We start from the raw sequence: 17,058 nt of genomic DNA on the forward strand, positions 1-17,058 counted from the left end.
ATTTGATAAACTTTTATGATTTTATTTTCTAAATTTATTTTTATGATTTTTTATTATAAGCTTAATTTTTTAATATTTGTAAAACTTTTCATGATTTTAGCTTACACTAAACTACATGACATTATATTAATATAATTAAAATAAATATATAGTAACCCATCAAAAATGCTTTATTTTATTTACCAAAGTTCGTAGTTCGTTGTCTTTGTTTCAATTTATTGCCACAATACTCCTTTTCAGAGCTCAAGGGCCGCCTAAAAATAGCAACCTCCAGGCAATTAAAATGACAAAAGAAATAAAAAGAGAAAAATAACAAGAAAAACAAAAAGAAAAGCTCCGATATTCGCCTTTGTTCGGTTGACGCGAGGCAGCTTGTCAAATTTCATGAATGAACCCCAAAGCGCAATTGAAGAAGCCGAAAAGTGAAAAATGGCAAATGGGTAAAGGGAAATTGGGTAAAAGGGAAGTAGGGAAAAGTCAAAAGGGAAAGCAACAACCGCATGTGGAAAGCGCGAGCACAGAAATAGATGCTTCGTCAAGTTGGCCAGTGAATTGTGTCGAAAATAGCCAAGAGCCCGAGCGAAGCCATGAAATAGGCGAAAAATAGCTACCCGATTTTATTTTATTTCGCAAATGGCGCAAACTCCACCGACCATCCATCCCGCTCCTACCCCCATTGCCCATCTCTGTCACACGCGTCCCCCCCCGTCAGCCGATTATTTTTGATGAATGAAAAGCTTTTTGTTTCGGCTTTGCCGCTATCTGCGGCCCGCGTGGAAAAGCCACCAGTGGGAGGGAAACTCAGCGTCACTCAACCCCATCCAACTCCCTCCTGAAGCCGAAGAGCATGGCACTGTTGTTGTAAAATAGCAACGTCCCCCCGCATAGTAAAAGCCCTCCTGCATGGCATATCGGAGTGGTGGGATCTCGGGATCCCAAGCGTCACATGTCTTTTTCGGGCCGCATGACTAATACAGGCAAATGGCAAACGTCGTCGTCGTCGTCGTCGTCGCAGGTTGTGGCGCACATTTGGCGACATGCCAGAGCAGATACGCATACGCATTCCCAAAACAAAATGTATTGGCACCGAAAAAGATTACTTGAAATATTTGAAAATTGTTTAATATTTTCTAAGATTTTTAATAAAAATCATAGTTCATGAAAACCTTGTTTTTAAGATATGTTTTCATATTCCTAAAATTCATTTAAAATTGAGGTTCAGCATAAAATCTCAAATCAACTTTCAAGAAAAAATTTTCACAATATTCACAGATATTACAACACTTTTCTTTCAGCGTAAACCCACCAACCATAATGTCTGATTTTTACCGGTAGATGAGTTGATGTCGTCACTGTGAAGCGTTGGATACTCTGTTGAATCATTCAGAAGCTAAACGCAGGGAATGGTTCCTTTTTTATGGCATGTTTCCAACAAAAGAACGAACTTTTCATGTGGCAGATTGAACTACAAGTCTAAGTTTACAAGTGGATGCGACTTTTATGATTTGTTTCGCCAAATGTTATCGCTTGCGTAGGCCGGGAAACGTCACAGCCGGTGACGCCTCGAAATTTGACTTGCCGAAGGAGAATCTCAGTGGAAGGACAAATATCCCGAGTAGCAGCAGTTCGGAGATATACATAGTTATGTAGAGGAGTAAATGGATGTGTCCCTGTGCCACACGCCTGCCCCGGCGGCGGCGTCTCTAACGAATGTGCCATCATTAGTTCTGTCATAGTCATAAATCATGCGCCCCGTTGAACGCTGGCCGGCAGCACGCCGTGCCGTCTAAGGACATGCGGCAGCGGCAGGACTGCATTGCTAATAATGTCACGTAGCACAGCTTTTGACAGTCAAGTGTCACACACATACACTTCAGCTGCAAATCCCCCGGGATGGCCATGATTATATGCTGCTTAACATGCCCAATTACGACCAGGAGTTGCGGGGAGTCCGATGCGGCTGGATGGATGATTTGAATATTCCCTAATCTCGAGCAGAAGCGTTGAATTTAATTACAAGAACTGTGCTGAACTGTGCACACAAATAAAAAAGAGGGAGAAAAACCCATTTCGCTGAGCTATCGCCAGCCGGCAATCGCAACACCCACTGGCGCTCATCCTTATCCGTGTCCTTGGCAGGCTAAGACATTTCCTTTTTGCGTGTGCTTGTGCGAGCTCTCCTTCTTGTCGTCGGCAAATGAAGTGCAAATTATGCCAACGGCCAGGCCATTGCAGGGAAAAGAGCGCGGAAAACAAAGCGCTTTCCACGCCGCGGCGCCTACCCAAAAAGTATGCAATACATTTTGTCGAGAGGGGGATTTTCGGTGGGGCTTTTCGGGCAAGATTACATGGCAAAGCATAACTTTATTGAGGTTCTCTGTATATATATATATATATAGTATATATATGTATGTGTGTGTGCACAGTATATAGCCCTAATGCTTGGCGCGTGGCATTGTCAGCGAAATCGGCGCCATTTGAAATGGTCGCGTGTAGTCGGTAGTTTTGCGGCAACCTCGCTTTTTCAAGCCGGCCAAGATGCCATATCTTGTTGCGCATTTGTCCATGTACCACGGTCAATGGTCGAGCGAGGGAGCCCCGGCCAGTGTCACCCTGACGTCAGCGTCCTCCAATGTTAAGGCACCCATATCCTTGCTCCGCCCCTGGCCAAGGCCAAACAAACGACGGGCGGCGTCCGATGTCGCGTGACGCACAAGGATATTGAGTCCTACGATTGTCGTCGTCGCTGTTGTTCAGCCTTAGATGAATTCCTTGTGGCCCTGCGTTGTTCGTTGTTTGCTCTGTCACGTGTTTGCCTAGCCAATTAGAGTTATGGGAATAGACCAGCCATGGCTTAAATCAGAGAGATAGAGAGAGTCGGAAAGCTTGAAGAGCTTTTTTTAGTGTAGCTGGTGCACAAACCAGACAGGGAAATTCGCTTTTCCGGGGAAGAGAAAACCCAGGAGCGGTTTCACTGGAATAAAGGATGTATTTATGAACTGAATATGAAATAATTGTTGATTTCCCAAGGCTCAGCATCGAATAAAAAGAGTTTTTGTTATATATTTTTAATATAATGTGGTATAGTTATTATTATAATATGAACTTCCTTAAGATCTTGGTTCGTCAGGGATTAATAGGCTTAATACGAGTTCTTGGAGCTTTGACTAGATGCGCATCATCACACGCAGGTCAAGGATCGATCTCAGGATCGTGGGGTCATCTAGAAAACCTGGCTTAAACCTGGTTAAAATCTGGTTACAACTTGGCTACAACCTGGCTAAAACCGGGATAGAACCTAGGTGAAACCTGGTTAAAACCTGGTGATCTTGTTGCTTTCAGGCGAGGGCGGCAGCGAGGAGACCGAGGAACGGGAAGGACTCTGCTTGGGCCGAGGCGGAGGACGCTGGGGATTAATATTGGCATTAGCCTGGCGGAGATTGGCGAAGAACTGCTGGCGTCGGGGGCCACCGCCACGCAGGGGTAACGTAGGAATCTCACTGGGCGACTGGTGGTTAACCTCATCCTGAGCGCAGTGGCGCATGGCAGGATTCACGCACTCGTAGACACTCTGTAAGGAGAAATATCAATATCTAAACTTCAAATTGAAAGATAAGCTAAGACAACCCACCTGTTCCGAGGAGTACTGGTTGTTCTGGGCAAAGGCCAACGAGGTGAGCGAAGGCAGTGCCTGGGCAATGTCCGACCGCTCGATGCCTCTCACAATGAGGAAGGTGCGTGGTATCAGGATGCCCACCAGCACAGCCCAGCCGGAGGCCTGCAGTCCCAAGGGTATAGCCGCATCGCGCCACTCGTCTCCGAAGAGGGATAAGACTATCCAGGCCACCCAGATGACCATGATGAGCACGGTTCCTATGACAATAAGTATTCCCTCGCGATAGTTACGCTGCGAGCGATAGAAAGAAGGTATCAATGCGCCCAGACAACACAGCAAAATGAAATCGTAGGCCAGGAGGCCCCACAGCCATCTTCCATAGTAGATATTCTCACAGGACACTGCCTCCGAGGCCACGTGCATCACCACGAGCAGTTGCACTGACATGCCCACCTGGACGACAACGCTGAAGGCACAGATCACTGCCTGTATGTAGCCATTTACATGGGACAGGAAGCCTCCCTCCGAGCCAATGGAAGCCAGCATCACGGCCCGGCAGAGGAGCAGGGAGAACACAAAACAGTAGACCAAGGTCATCACGAAGACCCGCACGGCGCACAGCGTGTTCAAAGTCTGGGCATCCTCCAGAGTCACATGCGAGTTGCGCTGCTCACCCACATACTCGATGGAGAAGGGCACAAAGGAGCAGAAGACCAGGATCAGCGAGAGCAGCAACAAGATCGAGGTGGCCGGGTTGCCCTCGAAGACATCGCCCAGTGAGATGCGAACAACAATAAAGACCAGGATGGCCAGGGTAGCAATCAGGCCGAGTATGGCGGCTGTAAGTCCGGCTGCCACCCAGGTGTCCATCTTGATGCGCCAGAACATCACGGATTCACCCTCAAACAGGAAGGGGTATCGTCGATTATCCCCGGCACTGTACTGGCAGTTGAACACTTGTCCAAACTTGGTCTTCAGCTCGAGGCTCGTGTGGTTGTCCCGGTTGTAGTGGTAGTAAGTGGTCACATTGGTCACAAAGTTCTGCGATGCTATCTCACGGAGCTCTGTCCTTGACTCGCCTGTGATCTTGTCCAGCATCAGGACCTTCTTCTGATACATCTGGAAATTCATCGCCGTGGCTAGCTTGCGCATGGCCAGAAGCGAAAGGATCTCGGCGGTTTCATGCGCCTGTCTAAATTCGGATGTCCTCCAATCCTCGATGAAGTTTAGAAAGTTGAAGCAAGTCTTCAGCGAATACAACTCTCTCTCTCGCTGGCAGTGCTTGGCCAGGGAGCCGCGCAGCCAGTTCATCAGGTCCACAATGGAACCAGCAAAGCTTAGAACCCGCGAAGGGACTATGCTCTTTCCTATCAGCACCTCATCAAGGGTGGTATGAGCGCTGTCCAGTTCAGTGCTGGTGCTCAGATCAATTTCATTCTCCATCAGAATGAAGGCTCGGTTGGGCAAATCTGGAAGAGTAACCTTAAAGATATTGTATTTCGTAAAAGTATCTTTTACCCACCTGCCAGAAACTCATCATCCGTTCGATCGGTGGGCACAGCAAACAGAGTTCCGTTTTCTTTAAAGTGACTGGCCACCTTGTTGCCAAACAAGATGTACACATTCTCGTCACTCTTGAAATGCATCAGGCACATATGCTCCTGGCGGGCGGCTTCCATGAAGTCATTATACATGTCCAGCGTCTCGGTTGCTATCTCCACGGAGGCTATCTTCTCGCCCCATGGCATTTGGTGCAGCAAATGGGCAACTTTTGGAAAGAGATGATCTCGGGTGCCTGGTATAGGCCAGATATTATACTCGAGGTCCTTAATCACCGACTCCAGCTGCTTGTACAAGTCCAGATCGATGAAGATGCCCATGGAGAAGTCGGTGCACTGTTGCATAAACTGAACCTCCTGGAGGAGTATGTTCTCGGCCAAACTGTTGTTGTCAATGTTGATGGCGCGTATGCCTGGAATTCATGGTTAATTAAATTAAATTTAATTTAAATTAACTTAAGGCCTTGTTACATACCAATTTCAAAGTCGGCCATTAAGAAGTTTGCCTGATTGAGGCGATTGATAACAAACATTACGGAGATGGGATCCTTGGTCAGGACACTGAGCATCACGTCCCCCTCAATTATCTTCACAAACTCATCCTGTTTCCGTATCACGGTTCCCTCATCCGGACTGTCTACGGTTATCTGGAGGCCATTGAGACATATCTCTGGCACTAAAGTGTCGCTCGTTCCATCGCTGCTGCTGCTGCTGCTGCTGCTTTCCGTGGTGGACGAGATGAGCGGGGCCAGCTGTCCATCGTGCCAGCTCGAGCTGGCACTGGAGCTGGAGCCGGAGGCTCCGTCATCGATGGTGGTGGGGGCCATGGCCACTGTTGTGGTTGGTGGCTTTGTGGTAATACTGCTGGGCTTGACCTGCTGACTTGTGGGCTGTGGCTTGGTTATGCGTAGGGGAGCCGACTTCTTGGTCGGTGATGTCACCTCTATGCCCTGGCACTCCAAGATGCAGGGGAGAGCGATTAGGATACATAGCAGGGCTGAAAGTAGTGGGGTAAAATGTGAAATATTTTATAAAGTATTGTTAACAAACTAACAATGATTTTCAATATGAAATCGTTTGTAATAATGACTATCTTTCAATATAAAACTACTTAAGAAAACTCTTCCAAGAGATACTTAAGTAGAGATTTTTACAAGGAATCGCAATAATAAGCTTCTTTCTCAATGTTTGAGTTCCTTTTCACAGAAAGAAGGAGTCAATCAAGAAGCCGTCTTCTTAGAGTAAGTATAGGAAATCCCCCCTGAGTGGTTTCCATTGTCCAGTTTCCACTTATGCCAGTGCCATTTTCCCTTGGCCTTACATCATTTACTGAGTACTCACCCAATGGTAATGGCTGCCTGCGGCCAGACTGCCTCGAAGCCATGACCTTCCTTGGCTTGCGTTTAATGGTTTTTAATTAAATAAAAAAATTACAATTATATTTGCAGTTCTTCCTTCAACATATACGAATAGTTAGTGGCATTTTAAGTGGGAGCACACGCTGGAAACACAGAAAGAAAATTGTGAGTTGGAAATTAGCAATTGAACAGGGCTCTGAATCGTTATGGGTACAATTTTATTTTAAGCTTTTGCCATTTTTTCTTGCCAACTGCGTGGAGAGTGTTGCACTTTAATCGCATTAAAAAATGTCACACTAACACAGACGGCGACTTTGGGTTGGCACAGTTTCCACTTTGTTCATTTTCCTTGTGATTTTCCCCGCAAACTACACACTGCACACTCACTATCACTATCAGTGCAAAGTACTGTCTTTCTGTTTTCTCATATTCTCGCACTTCGGGAAAATCAATAGAATTTATTTAAGGCAAGTTCTTTGATTTAATGCTGAGCACTTATTAAACAGATTCACGCAGCACTCCGGGCTCTCTGGCAGTCTGGGCCACAATAGTTTTTGGTTCGGTGAAAAAAAACTAAACGCCTCAGTGAGTTTAGGGTCATTTAAAGCGATTCTCGTTTTATATTTGTCCAGCACATAACAGGCTTTATTTTTGTTCTCTCGCTGCGGACAATCAATTTGATTAACGGGTGCAGCAGGTTTGCAATGCCCATGCAATTATGTTCTATTGGTTTATTTCAGACTCTTTTAGTTAGTTTTTGTATTTTTTCAGCTGCTTTGGAACCCACCCTCGAGGGTAAACCGTACCGTATTGCACCTGTTTTGGCCGTTTTGTTTTGACTAACTTGGCTTAGGCCGGGCACTCGCTGGTTGTTATGGTTATTGGCTCAAACTGTCACTCAGCATTGAGTGGTTTTTTCGCTAAGAGTGTTCGCTTTCCCATAATTATAAATATATATGAATATATGGTATATGCGGATGCCACCCTCGTGGTAGCCAGTTTAAATATTGGTCATTGCAATTAGCCAGTTCGTTGGGAAAAAGTTTTGGGTTTCACCCCTTTTTTCTCTTTTTCATGTCAAAGGTGACGAGCAGTAATTGTAATTTGGCAAACTTTTATTTTGTGTTTTATCCACAATATTGGCTATCGCTGCTGTGGTTATCTCATTTAAACCCAGTAGAATTTCCCCAGTTTAATTTTCCCCCCAGAAGGGCATCCTTGAAAGCCAAACAGAGACATTCTTGGGCCTTGGGCTTTGACATTCGCATTGCTTGTTTCCGGGTTTTTGGACTTTTTGCATAACACTTTTAATTAATGTCCAAAGCAACTGCAGTTGAGGGAAAAGCCAGCAAAAGTCATTCCCGGTCAGTGCCCAGGGCTGCATTGCATAAGTTAAATATTTAAATTAAAACCTTGATTGCACTGGGGTTTTGGGCTATTTTTAAATTGTAATTTTTGCACACACGCACCAGTAGATTGCCTTCGGGCCACGTTCACTCTTTAAACTGTTTCGGCCAACTGAGCGAGCGGAGGAACTGACAGAACCGCGACTGCCGTAAGCCCATAAAAATGCAGCTGCAGGCCTGCCCCTTTCGACCGGGTTAGTTAGCTACCCGCTTAGGGTACGTTGTGGCTAAAAGGGGGTGGGCTAGGTCTTGGCTTCCACTAGACTCTGGCTCAAAGGGGTTGCGCCTTGTTTCGGTGCCAGCTCAGGTTGTTATTATTATTATTATTCGCCTTTTTTTGCAGTCAATATAATATGCAGTTATTAGTGACACCGATGGGCATTACTTAGCAGGGATTGGAACTGCTAGAGAGCAAATAGGTTAGTTTCTTATTATGAGTGTTTTTTTGTTATTATAGCGAGCTAATTATGGAAGATTTTAACTGGGTTAAAATATAATTTATCAATTTTAAAATGGTTTTCTTGTTCCTAATTATATTTTCCTTGAGAATTTATTGTATTTTCCAACAAATTTTATTTAGTTTTTTTTGACTAACCTCGATGATGTTTTCTAAATTTTTAAAATAGCTTTTAGTCCGATTTCTAAATTTTAAAACCAAGTTATTATACAATTTTGTGGCCTCCAAATGGAGGATTAAAGCGTTGAAATTGCTGGAAATATTCCTTGTTTTCAGATATACATATTCCCAGAATCTAATTTATTGTCCATCTCCGGCTCCCTTGTTAGCCGCATTGCGCATTCCCAAAGCCGGTCCGCGTGTGGTTACATCTCCGGTAGTATACTTTTGGTTATACATATCGTCGTCGCTGCAGGACGAGACTTCCGAGGAGAATTGGAACTCATCCATTCCCGCATACTCATCCATGCTGTCCAAGGGAGTATCCAGTTCAGTGTCCTCGTCTTTTTTATCCCCCTGACAGCCGGCCATATTGCGAGATGCGATCAGGCCCCCAGGCTCACAAAGTCCATCATTGGATTGTTTCTTTGGCACCAGGATGTCCCCTAGATTGGGCAGCGTCTTGTTCCCATCATTCATCTGGATCTGGTTGCAAAAGCGTTGGATTTGTCCCAGCACCTCCCGCATGCCCATCTCCGAGGACTTGGCTGTGAGACTCTGGTCCGAGCACGTCTTGCGGGGCTCTGCCATTCCCTTCTGCTGCTGCTTAGGTTTATTATGATACGAAGTCTGAGGCTTCACCATGTCGCTTAAGTCTCGTCTGGTGAATATTTTGGATTGGTTCTTAGACACCTTTATGCCGGAGTGCTTTAGAGTCTGCGATGGCTTGCAGCCAAGCTTGGAGGCCTGCGAGGCGGCTTCGGTGAGATTTGCTTTCGAGGCACTGACCATTTCCGGTGTGGGATTGCCGGCCATCATGGATTGGTGCTGGTAGAACATCTTGTCGTACTCGGATTTCATGCACAGATACCGGAAGTGACGCGAGTTCTCCTCGCCGTAATAGATTACCTCTGGGGGGAGGATGAGGACATGAGTTTAAGAGGCTCTGAGGAGTTCAAGGGAAGACCTACTGCTGGTGACCATCTCCTGCAGCTTCTCCAACTGCTCGTTGGTCTGCTTCAGTTCGCCGGAAAACCTATCGACTTTTTGGCCCAGATCCCGGAAATTCTTTAACAGTGCATCTGAAATGGTATTCTGCAGGAAGAGGTTGTGTGAGTTTATAAGTTGAAGGATTCCTCGATGCTTTGCCCACCCCAACGGCCTTTTGTACGGTCTGGCGTATTAGCTCGAAGAACTCCTCGGGATCGTCCTCTTTCTCGTCATCGTCATCGGCAATACTCACGTGCGCCCTGCTGGTCGGGTTTGGCTGACCACGTCCACGCGAGTGCTTCTGATGGGGATGCGGATGCTGCTGCTGCTGCTGCAGATACGGCAGGTGACGTTGCTGCTGCTTGTTGTGACTGTTGTGGGACATCTGCTGCTGGTGCAGCTGATGCTGCGTCGGATGCTGCACCACCATGTTCTGGGTCAACTGCATCTGGTGGCCATGGTTATGCTGGTGATGGTGGTTGTGGCTTTGGGCTTGGTTTCCCATCAGCTCCTTGTCGGAGAAATCGACACAATCGTTCAATGCATAGTTGCTCCGCTGAGTGTGGCACTTGCCGTGGCGATGGCTTTCCTTCGGCTTGGCCATAGTGTAGATGCTATTGTTCACCTTGCTCTCGGGCGGTGCAAAGTGCGGCACCTTGGTCATCTGCGGCTGACGGGCGCTGGCCTTGACGACCAAGTTGTTGCGCCGCGAGGACATGGCGTTGTACGGCGACGGCATTATCTGGGATGCGGTGGCGTTGGCGTTTCGCAAATTGTTGGCCGTCATCGGCAGATTGGTGGTGATGTAATAGTCGTTTTCGGTCACAAAGCTACGCTGGGGACGCTGCTCCGTTTGCCGGCTACTAATGATTCCCCCACCCGGTGCACCACCACCACCACCGGTTGCACCTCCTCCAGCCGCTGTCCGGGCCGTCGTCTTGTTCATACCTGCTGCGTGTGTCACCATCACGGACTTGACCGGTCGAAGGGTGTCCATCTTGGAGCCATACACCTCCTCGATCCCCTTGCGTCGAATGGGGCGCACCATTCTCATCGAAATAATGCGACTGCGTTGGGAATCCTCGAAATACTAGCTCTCGAGGGTAACAATCTTTGACGCGCGCGTCTTGAATCAATAATAATTATGTGGAAATGCAAAGGAAAATGTATAAATTGTATGTTTTACGGAATATTTTACATTTATGTATGTTTGCTGTTTGGGAAACTTGGCTAAATGAGTTGAGAGAGTTTGGAAAACGATGAAAGGTAATATACAGAGCCAACTGGATGGGAAAGGGTTTACAAAGTTGGCTAAGATATGGGCAGAAATTAGGAGAAGGGGTTTGTGTGTCTCTACGTTTCTTTAAGAACTACCTCCAATTGATCTAAACACCTAAGAGTCTTAAAAGGTAAAGCATTGATAGCTTAATGGACTCAAAACTTATTTCAATTGATTACACATTCGCGCGATTGATTTTTACACTTCACATTCGGCACGGCTCATTATTCATTATTCATGGCATCGCGGCGGCATGGCATCGCTGCTGGTGAGAGATTTCCCGCCGATTTGTTTACACTTTGCCGCTCAACTAACCGCAAATGGCAAATAGGTGAGGAGCAGAACGCAACGATGGCAAATGGCAATGACACAGACCAAAGGCCGCAGACTTTGGGCGGTTCAATGTTTGCTCGCTTTGCCGGAAATATTTGTTTGATTCGATGCCAAATCAAATGCTAATGAGCTGCATTTGATTGCGGGCTGTCAGTGGCTTTTGGCATAAAAGTGGTCTGAGTCTTCCCCTTTGCACGTTCCTCAAAATTATTACAAATATTTATCCGATTATTTACCTTTGAACCTTTGGCCGGGGACGGGTGTTAAGAGTAGAGTATCCTCTGCGAGGCCACGCAGTCTGAATCCTTAAGTATCCAACAACTAGCTTTAAGGCCCGAAGCCAAAACTCCATGTCTGGACTGCTCAAAATAGACCGCTCAGCCTCAGGTTACAGACACTTAAGACATAAAGTGGGTATAAAGGGAAAAGGAGCGGCTAGGAAAAAGAGCTCGGACTAGGGCTCAATAAGGCGCTGAAGGACCCTTTAAAAATTGGGTCATCTGTCTGTGCCTTGAAACGGGAAACCCAAGGCATGAATATTCCAAGCCCAGACCTCCTTCGACGACGACGACGACGACGACGGCCACTCCTTTCCTCATGTGCTCATTATGCAAATTGCGCATACGACGCGTGTGCCTGGGGGCCACTAGCCATTGCAGGAGCTATTATCCTCCTTCTGCATTGCAGATAATTCTTCTGTTGACAATCTGTTGCATGCGATAAGCCGCAAACAAACCTATTACGAGCGGGTTTGAGATCTAATGGGATAATTTTAATTTGGGGCGTCAGCCCCCTTAAGTGACCTCAAGTACAGCTCATTAAACATTCGTGTGGCTGTGTGGGGTTAAATGTTTAGGGCATGGGCCATAAAGTGCCAACAACAGTCAACAGCTTCAATAACTTATTGTTTTGGCCAGCCTTGTATGCCTGCGGTTGACCACAAAGTCCTTTCCCCTTGGTTGTCTGCCACCTTGAAGGGGATTTGTGTCAATGTATATTGCAGATACACTAGGAAATAAATAAGAATTCTGAGTTTTTGAGTTTTAATTAAAAAAAATATATATGAAATATATTAGAAGAGTCTTTAGTTTTTATTTTGAATATATGCTTTTGAAGACTTAGGGTCTTTTAAAAGGAAATCCAAGTAAATTTTAAGGTAAAATGCTATTTTATATTCTGAAAATAAATCAAAAATTATTCTGAATAATATTTTTAAATGAGATCTGCTAAATTTCTGTTGTTAGTATTTTTATAAATAAAAAATGTTTATATACTTTGATGAAAAAATTCATTTTCTTGCAGTCTTTGCAACAGTCGTCAGCCAAGGAGGGCTGTACTAGGTTTATTTTCTAGAAATTTCCCTGAAAAGCGGCCACTAAGCACTTGAGTGCTTTTTCCATAAAAATCCTTGCTAAATTGCGATGACATTGGTATTGGCAATGGGAATATAGCCACACTTCTGCCTTACCATTATTATTAAGACTAGTTATAGGTGCTTCACCTTGGCTGCTTTACCAACATTATGCCAAAAAAATATTATAAAAGCAGATTCCCACGAAACGTGAGCCATTCGAAACGAATATTAGTCATTAGCATTTTCGGAATCGTAAATTTTTGGATGTGCCGCGGCATTAGACAAGCTTAAGGCGACACTTCCAAGAAATTTATCACCCAAGAAAGTTTAGCCCGCGGCGCAGATAAATCAAACGAACTCTGGCCACGTGTTGGCCAGCAACAAATTGCTGTTTGAGTATTTATAAGCCACATGAAATGGGAAAATTTCTGCTTTATTCTTATATTTTCTTTACTTTAATTGCACACTGCAAGGCCAATTAAAAGGCAAGTGAGCGTTGCAAACGCATAAATTTGTAGTCTGTCGGCAAGATCTTCAAGACGTTTTCCCGCAGCCCACCCAAAAAACGTCACTTGAAGAATTCTATTTCTATTTTTAATTATTTGTAAAATGTCTGAGAACTAAAAAGTTTGTTCAAATTGTTAAAAACTTGTTGGTTTCTTGAGAAAGAGCATCTGAGAATCATACACTTGATGGGTTTCCATATGTTTATATATATGTTTTCAGAGCCAACGAGTAAATAATTTTATGCCTATTTATTTGCTTAATTTAAGAGCTATTTATTGTTGTTTATATTTATATTTTAAAGCACTCCCCGTTGACAGACGAACATGACGATGAGCGGGTATTTTCAGCGCCTCTCACTCTCCCTCGTGTGTTTTATGACAAAATGTTCATAATAAATAAATGCTACAGCGAAATAAATTGCCTCAACAGATATCGTACAAATAAATTTGCTTATTTACGCGATGCTGCCTATAGTTTGCAACAAAAATTTCGCGATTCGAATCGCGTTTCGTTCGCATAAATGCAGCTGCTGTCACTTTGTTTTGTTTTCAATAAAAAATCGTTCTGACTCGTCTTTTGATTGTTGATGATTATTTTTCAGAATTTTGATGGCTTTTTGTCATGAATTCTGAACGTAGCGTTTCTTTATCTTTTTCGTTTAATTTTTGTAGATCACTGGGTTTTGTATTGCTGCTTTTGTTTTAGCTCATCGCGCAGGAAACTGAATGAAATGAAAATACAATTTCTTGGTATTTGGGTCAGCAGAAATTCGTTTTTGCTTCACTTCAGTTAAATCAATTAAAGTCATAAATATAGTGATGCAATTTAAAAAGAGGATAAGTAGTTGGTGAGGCTGTTGGTTTTCTTGAATATTTATTTATTAAGTTAATTATATTATTTTAATAATAATTATTGTACCATTTTTCAATTGTTGTTTTATTTTATATTAAAAACATACATATAAATAGATTTTAATATTTTAAAAATATATTTTAAGACTTAAAAATTAGACAAATGTTATTAAATACCTTCCGTTATCAAAATAATTAACCTGTATGTTCCTGGCTCTAACTAGTTGATAAGAAAGCTTCCGGCTTGCCTTGTGTTGCTCAACAAATAAGCTCTCCTCAAACACGAGCAACATGTTGCTGCCACACTGTACTATACATTTTGTGGCCACCTCGAAGGCGTTTGTAGGCCTTTAGTAATTAATTGTCTAACTGGCTTATAAATATTAACTTAACACTTGAACCACTTGAAATCCGTATCCGCATTGGAGCTGCGTCAAGTGCAGCAGCAGAAGCCGCAACAGCAGCAACAGCAGCATGTTGATAAGCTGCAACAGCGACACGAAACTAGTTCAGCAACATAAACAAAGAACAGCTGTTGCTGGTTTTTTTTTTTTTTTTGGCTTGTTCAGTTGGCGGCTTCTTTTAGCCGGCTGAGCTTTGTGGAGTGAAATCAGGCAATGGCAGCATGCTGTGTGGCTCGTGTCGTGTGCCTTCGTGTCGGCACACCAGCAACAACAGCAACAAGAGCAATACCAGCAACAGCAGCAGCAGCAACATCAGCAGCAGCAGCAGCCCAAACAGGAAAATCCGCACAGAAATTCAGTTCAATGCGAAATTTTGAATGAACCAGACGCGAAAACTCTTAACGCTGCGTGGCCAAAATAATCATAAAATCGTGTTGGCAAGTGCGTAAAAATTGTAACCAAATTCCAATCAGGAAAAAGAAGTGCTAAGGAAAATTATAAAAATTAAAAACTCAACAAAATTAAGGATTAAACAAAACTAACACTACAGTGAAACTCAAAACCAAACAATAAATAAATTTCTGTGTGCATTTTTGAGATACTCATCAAGACAAGAAACCAATACCTCTACCAAGATTGTTAATCAAAGTCTTGGCCCCAAGTGAAATTTGTTCCGGCCAAAAATTTAAGCCAAGTCAAAGTGCTAACCCAACGCTTGTTTAACACTTTGCCCCCAGCGACGCGAACTCAATTTGCATTCGTAGTGTAATTTCAATTTCCATTTTCCCATTTCGAGTGCAACATATTCAATTTGAATTGCAATTGCAATTCACACCGTCATGGCAAAGTAGTTTGGGTGAGTATCGCGTTGCGATTGCGCAATTACTAAGCGCCAGGCCATGTGCCTTGGACACTTAAGTATCTATTCAAATTTATATATTTGTTCGCATTTAGTTGACAGTGATTAATCTTAACATTTGAATGCAAAATCATGTGCAGCTTTAGTCGGGCAATTAATTTGCAGCGACTCAATTATGTGCATGTTACACATTTGTAACTAGGATTTGTTGGAATTTCATTAGGAATTATTAGCAACACATGATTGCACTTAATAAATGATTCTGTTGGCTCTGAGACTGCCTAAAAAGTCTGTCTTTGTCAGGCTTATTGAATTTAATTAAAGTTTCAAATAGGTATTTCATTAACTGGAACTGCTTGATGCATGTCAACTAGTCTGTGGCTGAAATTAAATGCAACAAATGTCAAGGCAACCATAGTGGCTTAGTTGAATAATACTAATTTGCAGACATTTAATTATATTTGCCCAGTTGTTACAAAGAATTAAGAATTTAGTTTGTAAATTGAATTAAAAGTTTCTCAGAAAAAGCAAAAATGACATTATGAAATGCGTAACAAGTGGCATTTACCTGGGAAAAAAAAATAAACAAGTTGATTCAATTAATTAAAATATAAAATATGGATTATATTGTTTTAAATATAGAAAAACTGGTGAAAAAGTAAACAAAAAATATGCAAAAGGAATATCAAGTATTTATTATATTATTTTATTTACTCAACTAAAATTGTAACTAATTTATCCTCGGTTTAAATATTTATAGAAAATATCCAGTAGTTTGAGAATTAAAAATAATTGCTCCCTGAAACCTATAGTTTTGTAAACCTTAAATATAACGTACAAGAAATTCGTAGAAAATTCTCTTTCAGTTTCGTTTCTGACCCATTTGAATTACCAGGAATGTCCGCAAGCTGTACAAATAAATGTATAGAACTTCAAGTTGAATAGACCTCAACTTCTACTGGGAGTTTATCAAGTGAAAGCCAGACCATTGTGCATGAATAAACCAAGCCAAAGGGTACGGGTATTGCTACTCCAACTAGCCAGAAAATTAAATTTTATTCGAAATATATAGTATAGTTGTCAATTTGTTGCAAAGTGGCGGTTACTCTGACCAATTCCCTTGGGCAAAACATGACAAACCAGTGTAGTTTTTGGTTAAAAGGAGAGTTGGGAACTGGAAATGAGAACAGGAACAAGCGGCTTCAATGGTGTTTGCCAATTAATAGCGAAATTGAGGCAGAATAAAGTTGAACAAGAAGAAAACTTAAGTTTTGGGAGCTTCATTTGTTGTTCTCAGCGAGTGCGGAAGTTGCCAGAATACTAGCGAAGGCTAAAAGCATACAGAAGTCGGGTAAATAGAAAAACTTTGCAACCCGAAGAAATAAGAAGGAAAAAAAATTTTGGGAAAATGCGTGCAGATGAATGCCAGTGGAAAGTCGGTTATGAGCAGTCATCAAGTGCACTGAGAAATATAATTATAAATTAAACAAAATGTATGTAATAAGTAAATTCCTAAAACTTAGCCGTTTTAGGAGAGTTTCTATTCCAAATTTATCAGCATAAGTTGGAGTTTTTCGAGGGTTTTTCTTTCTTATAATCAAAGAGCAATATTTTTATTCACGGTGCACCGACTTGTAGTTATACAAGGACAACTCTATTCCTGTCGAAAGTCAATCTCCTCCCAGGACGACGACGAATGTGAATACGACGACCGCAGCTCGTGTATCTTTGTGTGGTGGGTATGTGGGTCAGCAGTGTTGATTGTGATTGATCTGCGTTTAATGCCATTTTGTTGTTAGACGGAAGCGTAAAAATGGTCAGCTCGGAGCGATGATGTGGCACAAATCTCTGCCAGAGGGTCTCCTGCCACCGAAGTGGAGAAGGGATTTGAATGGACCGGAGTTCGGGGTTGTGGGGTTGTTTGGG

General features: G+C 43.2%; 3 protein-coding genes across 6 annotated transcripts in view; 1 reads left to right on the forward strand and 2 right to left on the reverse strand.

Annotated features, from left to right (window-relative positions):
- Positions 1-3,069: 3,069 nt before the first annotated feature.
- Positions 3,070-8,075, reverse strand: boss (bride of sevenless). Of its 3 annotated transcripts, none has more exons than XM_041774350.2 (6): positions 8,003-8,075; positions 6,517-6,676; positions 5,651-6,172; positions 5,139-5,588; positions 3,632-5,085; positions 3,070-3,571 (listed from the first exon to the last, which is right to left on the reverse strand). In XM_041774350.2, exons 2-6 carry the CDS (start codon positions 6,557-6,559, stop codon positions 3,314-3,316), a joined length of 2,727 nt encoding a protein of 908 aa, XP_041630284.1. In that variant the 5' UTR covers positions 6,560-6,676; positions 8,003-8,075; the 3' UTR covers positions 3,070-3,313. The 3 variants fall into 3 exon arrangements, with proteins under 3 accessions (XP_041630284.1, XP_017026853.1, XP_070143246.1); XM_017171364.3 differs by lacking the exon at positions 8,003-8,075 and adding an exon at positions 6,921-7,077; XM_070287145.1 differs by lacking the exon at positions 8,003-8,075 and adding an exon at positions 6,835-7,077.
- A 413-nt stretch (positions 8,076-8,488) lies between these two features.
- Positions 8,489-10,794, reverse strand: LOC108077840 (uncharacterized). 2 transcript variants are annotated; one of them, XM_017171366.3, is made up of 3 exons: positions 9,799-10,794; positions 9,527-9,650; positions 8,489-9,466 (listed from the first exon to the last, which is right to left on the reverse strand). In XM_017171366.3, the coding sequence occupies exons 1-3, from the start codon at positions 10,597-10,599 to the stop codon at positions 8,697-8,699; spliced, it is 1,695 nt and encodes a 564-aa protein (XP_017026855.1). In that variant the 5' UTR covers positions 10,600-10,794; the 3' UTR covers positions 8,489-8,696. The 2 variants fall into 2 exon arrangements, with proteins under 2 accessions (XP_017026855.1, XP_017026854.1); XM_017171365.3 differs by having other exon boundaries at positions 9,709-10,792.
- A 4,223-nt stretch (positions 10,795-15,017) lies between these two features.
- CCAP-R (Crustacean cardioactive peptide receptor) overlaps positions 15,018-17,058 on the forward strand; it is a 40,098-nt gene continuing 38,057 nt past the window's right edge. The window contains exon 1 of the mRNA XM_017171397.2: positions 15,018-15,129. The gene's annotated coding sequence lies outside the window, so the exon portion shown is untranslated. The remainder of the gene's footprint in view (positions 15,130-17,058) is intronic.

This window comes from Drosophila kikkawai, chromosome 3R (genome assembly GCF_030179895.1).
Source record: "Drosophila kikkawai strain 14028-0561.14 chromosome 3R, DkikHiC1v2, whole genome shotgun sequence".
Classification (NCBI taxonomy): Eukaryota; Metazoa; Arthropoda; class Insecta; order Diptera; family Drosophilidae; genus Drosophila; species Drosophila kikkawai.

What these genes read in the sequence shown, in the direction of transcription:
- boss (XM_041774350.2), bottom strand. Translation starts at nt 6,559, where the DNA reads ATGGCTTCGAGGCAGTCTGGCCGCAGGCAGCCATTACCATTGG. An exon ending in CAGGCAGCCATTACCATTGG is followed by an intron (nt 6,173 to 6,516) that starts GTGAGTACTCAG and finishes CACTACTTTCAG; the next exon opens with CCCTGCTATGTATCCTAATC. An exon ending in GGATGATGAGTTTCTGGCAG is followed by an intron (nt 5,086 to 5,138) that starts GTGGGTAAAAGA and finishes TTACTCTTCCAG; the next exon opens with ATTTGCCCAACCGAGCCTTC.
- LOC108077840 (XM_017171365.3), bottom strand. Translation starts at nt 10,599, where the DNA reads ATGAGAATGGTGCGCCCCATTCGACGCAAGGGGATCGAGGAGGTGTAT. An exon ending in CCGTACAAAAGGCCGTTGGG is followed by an intron (nt 9,651 to 9,708) that starts GTGGGCAAAGCA and finishes CTCTTCCTGCAG; the next exon opens with AATACCATTTCAGATGCACT. An exon ending in GCAGGAGATGGTCACCAGCA is followed by an intron (nt 9,467 to 9,526) that starts GTAGGTCTTCCC and finishes TCCTCCCCCCAG; the next exon opens with AGGTAATCTATTACGGCGAG.